A 10,739-nucleotide genomic window follows, 5' to 3' on the forward strand; every position below is an offset into this window, starting at 1 on the left:
AGAAGTCTGGAAAGCACCCAAGGGTAAAAAGATGAGTTAGGTAGAGAGGGACACAAGTAAAGGTAACAGCAGATTTCTCACTGGAAACAATACAAGCGAGAAGAGAGTGAGCCAACCTCTTAAAGCACTAAGAGGAAAGCTCTGTTGATCTAGAATTCTAACCTGAACAAAAATATCTGTCAAAAACAAAGAGAAAATAAAGACAGAGATACGAAAGTTGAATGAATCGATCACCAGCAGACCTGCACCGGAAAAGTCAGAGGTTGTCCTGCAAGCAGAAAGATGGTACCAGATGAAGGTAGGAATCTACACAAAAGAATGGAGAGCACCAGAAATGGTACAGGGATGGGACGCCTGGGTGGCTCAGTTGGTTAAGCGTCTGTGTTCGGCCCAGGTCATGATCCCAGGGTCCTGGGTCCAGGGTCCTGAGATCGAGCCCCGCATTGGGCTCCTTGCTCAGCGGGGAGCCTGCTTCTCCCTATCCCTCCACTATTCCCCTGCTTGTGCTTGTTCTCCCTCTCTCTGTCAAATAAATAAATAGTCTTAAGAAAAAAAGAAAGAAATGGTACAGGAGTAAGTAATATATTTTTTCTTATTTAAATCTATGAGATAATTAGCTGTTTAAAGAAAAATCACAACAGTGTATATGGTGTTTATATCACATATAGAAATAAAATATATGACAATAACAGCGTAAAGACTGGCAGGGGAGACATGGAAGAATGTTGTTGTAAGATTCTCAACCGTACATGAAATGATATACTATCACTTAAAGATAGGCTTTGGACAAGATATATGACATAAGATATGGATATTTATCCTGTACTGATACATAATACAGATTATATATACTCATATGTAAGGCATACATCTTATACAGATCTATAATTTATATCATATACATTATATCCTAAAAATCTTATAGAGGATGTAAACTTTAAGCAACCATGAAAATAACAAAGAATTCTAGAACAGAAGGCAATACCAGGAGATAAAATAAAAACTATTCAGTTAAGCTTAACGAACATAGAAAAAGAGGGAGAGGAAAAGGGAATGACAAACATGCAACACTAGAACACGGTATATGCTGAATAACATCTCACCTGCTACACAAAGTAACATTTGTTGATTTCAAAATTTTTAATCATGTCGGTTTTTGAATTGTATAGTAACTATAGGGAAAGAAAATATGACATGGAATCAGGTATTTCAGAGATGCTATATTTATGGTCTAAAACAAGCATTGTAGTTAAAAAGTCAAGGTCAGCCAAGCTTTATTCTTTTTTTTCACTGACATTATAAGCCATCATCTTTGGTATAAAATCAGCTTTAATAATCCCAAAGCCACCCAAATGTATCTTTGTTACACCTGACAGTTCAGTTGTTTTATTTATCCTTTTATGAGATTAAGATAGCCCTGTGGTAACACGCCTTTTGTATTGGTTTACTTTTACAAACTCTAAATAAAAATTTGTTGAAAAGCATCATTTTAACATCCTCCTTCCTGCAGTGCATAAATCACAGCGGGACTTAAAAGACATGCCAATTTGGGAAATAAAGGTGCTTTTGTGTTTGGGTTTACATTCCCAGCATGATCTAGTGCTAAAACCTGCTTGCATTTATATGTGTGTTCTTGATGTTTGTGGGGGAGATTTTTACAGAATAAAACGGAAACCTTTGTTTCACCTTGGCTTCAAGAGAGGAAAAAAAAAAAAAGGAAAAAAGCTGAAATCTCTAGCCAAATTGTAAGTTCCTCTGAAATTCACACTCTGCAAAGTGAAAAAAAAAAAAAACAAAAACAAAAAACAAACAACCCCCCCCCCCAAAAAAAACCCCACGGGATTTAACCTACGTTTGACTCTTTCCTGTTCCCTCGACAATCATGTTCAAAAAATCAGTGAACTAAGTCTGCTAGAACGAGATCTCAGGTGTTTGTCTTGGAATCATGAGAAACTGTTCAACTCTCCTGGTTTCCTGGTGGCAGGAAACAAAATCACCCTCTTGGGTATTCCCACGTTCCTCCCTCCTTCTCTAGCTGAGTTCTTGAGCCTTTTTTGTGTATTACGGGTAAGGAGGAGATTTGTATGTGCTGACATTGCAAATGGCAAACATTTACTTGTGGATGAAAAGTACTTCTCAACCCCCACAGAAGTGAGGTCTGTTGATTTGATCACCTAGACCTGTCAGGGGAATGAGTTGAGTGAAAACAACAAAGGTCAGCATGGACTAGTTTGGAAAGAATTTAGGAGATTTATCAAGCAAAGAAAGAGATCCCCCCCCCCCGCCCCCCGATGGAGCAGCTGCCTGGCTTGAGAAAAACGAGGATGGGAAAGAGTATGCTATGAAAGTCATTTCCAACAAGCTTTTGGGTAACAGTTAAATTACATATCAAGTATTTCTTGGCCAGTGGACTGGTATTTCATAATACGATGCCATCTGGAACCTGAACAGTCACCACTGGGCTTTATATAGAGGAGACTCCGGGAGCCTGGGTATTCTGGTTGTAGTTGTTATCCTTCCCCCCCCCCCCGCCCCAAAGATTTTATTTATTTATTTGACAGAGATAACAAGCAGGCAGAGAGGCAGGCAGGGGGTGGGGGGGGGGGGAAGCAGGCTTCCCGCTGAGCAGGAGCCTGATGTGGGTCTCAATCCCAGGACCCTGAGACCATGACCTAAATCCAAGACAGAGGCTCAACCCACTGAGCCACCCAGGTGCCCCACTGAGCCACCCACAAGCCCCACATCCTTGTTTTAATTTAAAGAACAGTGGGCATTGCTGAGGTTACTGGCTCTGGGAGGGAGGACTTCGGCATTGGGGGCACTTCCCAATTGACCTTATCCTGACCTGCACTCTCTCTTACCTCCATGTTGGTAACATGCTCTTTTGGGGTTTTCTTCCCATAGGGAAAATGCCAAGGAAGTCCTCCCTCCTCTAGTCCAATCCCATTTGCCCTTTATCCTGGAAAAGGGACCTCACTTTTTCCTGTTTTCCAGGGTTAATGCTGAATTTATCCTACATGTGTATTTCTGGGCGGAATGCCCTGGAAACATTCCAGGATGGGGTGGGTAGAATGTGGGGAGTTAAATGCTCATGTTCACATGACCATCTTGAATCAGAAGCATACCTTTAATTCGTACTGATTCGTAAAAGGGAAAGAAAGATGAAGTCGAAGTTTGGGGGGAATGCCTCTTTAAGGAAAATGATCTGGAATTATTATGTTAAGCAAGGCTTTCGGCTCTACAAGAATGTGGTTCTTTCTGCACGTATATGGCAAAATTGTGACTCACGACTCATGGTGTTGCTGTGTGTGATAACAAGGCTCAGGGTGGGAGCATAGAGCTGGGGGCAGAGGTCCGGGATGGTCTGTGTCAGGAATACAGTCCTTTCCTTGAAAAAAACCAAGGTGCAGATTGTACTGGTTAATCGAATGAAATTATTACTCAGGTTCTGGGTTTTTACAGAGAAAATTGTAGCTTCCAATGTGGTGTCAGGTTCTCATGGAGCTAAGGCTATTGGTTTTCAGATGAGCCCCCCAGGGATTTCTGCCCATGAGGGGGCTGCTGAGTACCTAGGCTCAGTGCCATGCCCTCTGTAAACATCATCTCATTTAATACTTAGAACAATCCTGCGATGCCATCACCATTTACAGAGGAAGAAACCAAGCTGGGGGGAGAGAGCCCCCCACAGCCAGCAGCAGCAGGGTAACGGCGGGAAGTCAGGCAGCCTGACACGGACGCCCCTTGCACAGGAAGGCATGGCGAAGGGCCACTTAACATACAAATTCTTTCAAAGTCTGACCTGTGAGGCATTGTCCAGGGCAGCTGGGAAGAAGCTGGGGAGATCGTTCTCCACCAGGCCCTCTTGCCTCAATTTTGCCCTGCGCTCTATTTTAGACCTGTGGGTAATTTCTTATTTAGTTTGTTGGCTACGACACTACAGCCGGAGCTCCGAGTGGGCAGCGACGCCTAAATGAAAAGAACACGCAGACGGGAGTCAGGCAGCCAGCCAGCCAGCACCTTCCTTAGCTCTGTTAACTCTGAACACCTTTTGGAACCTCGTTTCCCATTCGGGCAAGGTGGAGATGACCAGACCTATGAGAAAGGATTGTTTTAAGGGGCGAACAACGTAAGGTGTGAGCCCGGGACACGGAGGCTGCTCAGTAAATGCCTGTTCTGTCTCGTCTTTTTGAGAGTAAAGCTTGCATGTTGCTCAGCCTATCGCCCTTGCTCTTGGCACATAATGAGTGCTCAGGAAAATACATCGATTCAATGAATGCAGAGGCAGCAAAAGGAATTTTTCATTCTTGTCAATTTTTAGCAGAATGAGCCCTAAAATGAGGAATACTGAGCATTCCATTTTCCAGGTTCTGGCAGTCACGGTCGGAGAAGTGCCGGTCACAGCGGGGGTCCAGGGTAAATCCCGGAGCCTGGGCGGGTGAGGTTTGCACCTGCCAACGCCCAGCGGGGGCCCTGGGCAGCCGCCGCCGCCGCCGGCAGAGGGCGCCCCGGGCCTGCAGAGCTCGTGGTGCTGGGTTTGGGGCGCTCTCCGGATGCGGGGCACAGGCTGCAGTCCGGCGTTGACCCAGGCCCGCCAAGCGCCCGCTGCCCGGGCGGAGCTGGAAGTGAGCGCCCTCCGCGCGCAGCGCAGCGCACCTACCAGGCGCGCCGCCGCACCGAGCCGTTTCCGAGAGCGGTGAGTACCTGCGCCGGCGGGGCGCGCCTCACCCTAGTTGGGGGACACTTGGAGACAGCGCCGGTCGGAGCAGGTTGGACGCAGGCGGTTCCAGGCTTGCTGTGTGGGAGAGTGGGCAGGGTCCTGCTTGCTCCCGTCTTTGAGAAGGGCTAGGGGTCGACCGCAGTGACTGTCGGTCGGCCGAGCTTCGCTTTCAGGCGACTCGGGCTTCCTTGAGGTTCTAACGTCTGGCGGGCCCTGTCGCGTGCTGTCCGGGGGTCAGAGGGTCCGGGGGTTAGCCGGTAACCCAGGGCGTGAGACCGCTCACCTGGGCGCCCCTCCCTCCCCCGCACCCCCCCGTTTCGCCCGCGGCACCATCCAGGGAACCACGTGCGGCTGTCGCCCGAAACTCTGCCTGTCAAGCGAAGCCCGCCCCCAGGGCAGGGGAGGGGACGCGGGGGCGGGGTGGGCTGTGCCCCATGGGAACCCGGCTGGCCCGTGCGCCCTCCGGTGCCAGCTCGGCTCTCTCTGCCTGGCGTTCCCACGGGCTCCGGGGAGGTAGCGGACAGCGCCATAGAGAGGCGCAGAGCCCGGCCCCAAGGGGCCAGAGGCCACCCGAGGGGCCCCCGGCTGCTCGGTTCTGGCAAAAAGGCAGCGAAGGGAAGGAGCTCTCCAAGTGACTATTCCCGGAGGTGCCCTCTCTCAGGGAGGCGCTGAGCGTCCCGGAGCCCCTTTCCCAGGTGTCTTCTCCGGCTTTGAACGATCTTAGCCTTTGGAGGGAGTAGGGCAGCGCCGGTCCTATGGGACCTGGCCTGGGATCATTTCCCAAACCTGCCCTGCGATTTTTGCGCATCAGGAGCCAGACCCCGGGTGCGCGCGCCGGGCAGGACTCCGGCGCGCCTCCTGGGCGTTGTGGAGCCGCGGCGCCTGGCGAAGCCCGCTTTCCGAGCTCGGGGGGCTTTGCGAAAGACAACCTCAAGGCAAGGTAGGTGGCTTGGATGGAGTTGAAGTGGGTTTGGTACGCATAAAGCTGTGATCTGCTCAAGTTCTGGCGAGCAACCTTTGCTTTCTTTTTGCCTTTTTAAGGGCGTTTGGAGAGCGGCGGTGGAGCCAGGGGCTTGGAGGAGCAAGGCGTATATTTTCAGCTGCACCTTCAAAAGGGGAGAATTCCGTCACCACCAGAGAGGCAACAGCCCCCAAATATGACTACAATTGCCTAGATCCGCAGAGGCCTGGGAGTCTCTAGATGGATAGCTTAGAATATGCTGAAAAGCCAATGCTCTCCATGGAGGATTGAAGGGCCAGCTGGTCAACAGGACAGTGGCCTGGAGCAAGGGAGTCAGCAGACACTCACAGCCAGCAAGAGGGACCTTCCAAGGGGCTGACGTGCATTGCCAAGGGCAGGCTCCTGCCACGCAATTGTTGCAGACCTCTGATGGAATGCTGGTGAGGTCCTCCACCCAGGGGAGCCGGCGGGGCTGTGCCAGGGGCTGCCTGGTGAGTGAGAACTCGTGCAGGTCCGACCGACCCCTTATCCCTGCTTAGGAACTGGAGGGGGTCAGAGCCCCCTATGTGCTCTCCCTCAGCAAGATGAGGACTCTGAACACCTCTACCATGGATGGGGCTGGGCTGGTGGTAGAGAGAGACTTCTCCTTCCGCATCCTTACAGCCTGTTTCCTGTCTCTGCTCATCCTGTCCACACTCCTGGGGAACACACTGGTCTGTGCCGCTGTCATCAGGTTCCGACACCTGCGGTCCAAGGTGACCAACTTCTTTGTTATCTCCTTGGCAGTGTCGGATCTCTTGGTGGCTGTCTTGGTCATGCCCTGGAAAGCGGTGGCAGAGATCGCTGGCTTCTGGCCCTTTGGGTCCTTCTGTAACATCTGGGTGGCCTTTGACATTATGTGCTCCACGGCGTCCATCCTCAACCTCTGTGTGATCAGCGTGGACAGGTACTGGGCCATCTCCAGCCCCTTCCGGTACGAGAGGAAGATGACCCCCAAGGCAGCCTTCATTCTGATCAGCGTGGCATGGACCTTGTCTGTCCTCATCTCCTTCATCCCAGTGCAGCTCAGTTGGCACAAGGCGAAGCCCACGATCTCCTCTGACGGGAATGCCACTTCCCTGGATGACACCCTGGACAACTGTGATTCCAGCTTAAGCAGGACCTATGCCATTTCATCCTCCCTAATAAGCTTTTATATCCCTGTGGCCATCATGATTGTCACCTACACCAGGATCTATAGGATCGCCCAGAAACAGATACGGCGCATCTCAGCCTTGGAGAGGGCAGCAGTCCATGCCAAGAATTGCCAGACCACTACAGGTAATGGAAACCCTGTGGAGTGTTCTCAACCAGAAAGCTCCTTTAAGATGTCCTTCAAAAGAGAGACTAAAGTTCTCAAGACTCTGTCTGTGATCATGGGGGTCTTTGTGTGCTGCTGGCTTCCTTTCTTCGTCTTGAACTGTATGGTGCCCTTCTGTGGGTCTGGGGAGACCAAGCCCTTCTGCATTGATTCCATCACCTTTGACGTGTTCGTGTGGTTTGGGTGGGCTAATTCTTCCTTGAACCCCATCATTTATGCCTTTAATGCTGATTTCCGGAAGGCATTTTCAACTCTTTTAGGATGCTACAGACTTTGCCCTACCACGAATAATGCCATAGAGACAGTTAGCATCAATAACAATGGGGCTGTGGTGTTTTCCAGCCATCATGAGCCTCGAGGCTCCATTTCCAAGGACTGCAATCTGGTTTATCTGATCCCACATGCAGTGGGCTCCTCCGAGGACCTGAAGAAGGAGGAGGCAGGTGGAATGGCCAAACCCTTGGAGAAGCTGTCCCCGGCCCTATCTGTCATTTTGGACTATGACACTGATGTCTCTCTAGAGAAGATCCAGCCCATCACACAAAACGGACAGCATCCAACCTGAAGCCTGAGATGAATCTGGCCAGACAGGCTCAGCCCAAAAGCTGGAGGAGATTTTCAGTGGCTTGCAAGGTGTGGTGAGACTCAGATGTCAGGCGAGCCCTCCTCTGCTGCTTTTCCTTCAACACACAACTAACTCTATTTTAAACTACATTCCAGTGTGTTTTCTTTGTTGTTCATAGTGAATCCAAGAGGGACGTATGTGAAGTGAACGTTCACAGGGATGTGTCTTTGGCTCCAAAATTATTTTTAGAAACTGATTCTTATCTTAGGACTTGAAAAATAGGGCACAGAATCAACAATGAACAGCATCGCTTAAAAAGTAGATCCTCTCCCGGAAGGAGATGAGAAGGGTTGAGTTTGTTGTGTGCAAACAGGTGCTAACACTGGTCCAAGGAGAGTTTTCAGATTGTAAAGGTAGGTGCATGCCTTCATAAATTATTTCTAAAAAATAATTGAGCCTTACAGTAGGAGTGGGATTTTTTTTTTCGGACTTGAGAGATGCTTTGTTGATATTGGTTTTATTTATTTATTGTATTATATGGATATTTTTAATTTATTAAATAAATATATATTTATCAGATGTCATAGGATAAACTAATAAGTTACTGAGAACTTACAGTCACATTTCGTCCATGTAACTAGCACTTTATTGGCCAATGAAACAAACAGAGAAACTCTGAGATTCTAAATACTCATATATAACTTCCAGAGACACAGTCAAGGCTGTTAGGAAATGAAGTCGTGATAATTCCTTAAAATTCTTTGGCATAAATAAATACGAGGTGGGAACTGACAAATGCTGTGAATTTTTTTCTTCTAGAAAGATTTTGAAAAACAAAAAGGCATAGCTACTATTATGTTCACATTTTTTTTTGAATGACAGGACTTCCCCAGGAGAAAGATTTGCTGTTCTGTAAATATCTTAAATAAAAGCCAGCTTAAGAAAGATCTGACTTGAAATTTATGATCATAGGGGGTAATAAAAAGTATGTGCCACTTTGTATTTATGTAAAATACTTGGCCTTCTGCGTCTTTTCTCATTTCAGTGTCAGATAGCTTTTCTGAACCAAACACATGGCTGTCCTAGTTAGATATGTGTATGAAGACAGTAGGTATCTTTAATTCTTGCATTGCAACAATGTCACTGATGGACAGAGGTCAAATCCTGCATCTGTATCTTACCAGGCCAAATCACACCACTCAGTGGGGCGACTTTTTGTAGTGCTTTAATCTGAATTTAGAATTGATTTTTTTTAAGTCTAAATGTTAATAGTATACTAACTAATGAATAGTGCCTCATTATCATCCTCGAGTTAGACATTTCTCTTGGTGGAAAAAACAGGAGACCCCTTCTCTTTGGGTGTGTTAAGTGCCCCAAAGCCACCAGTATCTCATTTGACAAATGCTAGCTCCTTCTCTGTGCTTTGGAATCAAGTTCCTATCTCATCAGCTCAATTGTATAAAGTATCATGAGTCTCTCCTGCCAGATACTCACCATGTGGGGGCATTTCAAGAGAATTTCTTTGAAATGTTTACAGGGTATCCTTGTTGATAAGCAATTTACACAGCGGTTAGGTGACATGGGTACCAAGAAGGAAATCTACTGAAAAGTGTCTCCTGCATCAGGTCCGTGTTATTTATGCATTGTGAATGTTTCTTCATTTTATTGCCTGTATGCTTTCTTACATATAATAAAATTATTTTGTGAACTCAAATCAATCCTGAATGAGCTGTGTCCCATTTGTTAAGTGTGTTTTAAAATCAGGGCTATTTCAGTCCTATGAGTAAGAAAACATGGGCGTTTTTGAGGAGAACTGACTTTTGCTTTTCTTTTTAATGCAAATTTCTCCTGTTATGGATGCCACAGGTTGCCTTGGAGTATTTAAACAAGAAGTGTTTTTGATTTGGACTACACACTCCTTGGGTTTTTTTTTTTTTTTTTTTGGGGGGTCTAAAAAAAACACACACACATTTTTAAAAAAGAAACTCTCTTCACTTGAGGGATTACTCTACTTTTCATTTCACAGATTTGAAAGCTTTCCAAAAATCTCTGCTTTTTCTTTCAAAGAGCCCCGAGATATTAAGTCATAGAAAAATCACAGAAAGGACTGTGGCTTGCCTGCTGTGGGGTGTGTGGACCGTAAGCTACGGCAACCACTGTATTTATGGGTAGTGTTTGTTTTAAGAAGAAAATATAACAAGAATTTCTTTCTGGAGAAAATATATAGGTTGTAATGTTGGGCTTTTCCAAATATCTTACGGGGCATATCCATCAATCCTGCTAAACCTGCCTAGTTAATGTGCTAATCTTTTTCTTTCTTTCTTTCTTTCTTTCTTTCTTTCTTTCTTTCTTTCTTTCCTTCTTTCTTCTTTTTTTTTTTTTTTCATCCTGAATAAGGAGAACAACCGAACAGCAGGGGATATAGAAATTAAGGGTTAAGTTTATAATTTGGAACATCACACAACAGATGGTGTCTTTTTAAATTCCATATTTGCCTTCCCCAGGCTTTGGCATATAATGAACATATCTAGAATGAACACCCATAAAGCATGATGCCTGTTCTTTCTGCTTCCTGACTTTCTGGATATCTTTATTCTTTGCAGTTTAATTTTGTTCCTTAATTAGTAGTCCAGGAGCACCAGCTATGACACTCAGGGTTGTCATTGTCCAACCAAGGAAAAGCGGCACAAGAGCCTTCGCTATTTATTTCACTGGCAGAGTGAAAAATAAATGATATGTCTAGAAACTCTATTAAAAGAATTGTAAAATTCGGTACACCCCGGGTGAGACTGTACTTTGGGTTCCTGGCACATAGGTTTGATAAAAGTACCTTATGAAATGTTGATTTTACTGATAGAATCTTTCTGAGAATTTGATTTATAACCATAAATGCAAAATTACAGTATAATTTTTATCTCATTTTTAGCTATCGTGATAAGGCTTCATAATGCCAAATATATTGTGAAACACTTTAGCAAGGTAGAGAGAATTTACAAGAGGTATTCCTTTTCTCTTTCTATCTAAGAAGATGCCTTTCCTGGTGAAATAGACTCAGAGCTCCTCCAGATGATTGAACAACAGGCAGTCCTCTGGAAGGGAGACTGAGCATGAGGCTTCAGCCGGGAGGTTTGGGGTG

The 10,739-nt window shown here is 46.3% G+C and overlaps 1 protein-coding gene across 1 annotated transcript; it reads left to right on the forward strand.

Moving 5' to 3' along the window:
• Positions 1–6,262: 6,262 nt before the first annotated feature.
• On the forward strand, positions 6,263–7,603 carry DRD1 (dopamine receptor D1; the record flags this gene model as incomplete). Its single annotated transcript, XM_080804817.1, has 1 exon — positions 6,263–7,603. One exon carries the CDS (start codon positions 6,263–6,265, stop codon positions 7,601–7,603), a length of 1,341 nt encoding a protein of 446 aa, XP_080660943.1.
• Between the last annotated feature and the right edge of the window lie 3,136 nt (positions 7,604–10,739).

The sequence above is a fragment of the Martes martes genome (assembly GCF_963455335.1).
Source record: "Martes martes genome assembly, chromosome: 5".
Classification (NCBI taxonomy): domain Eukaryota; kingdom Metazoa; phylum Chordata; class Mammalia; order Carnivora; family Mustelidae; genus Martes; species Martes martes.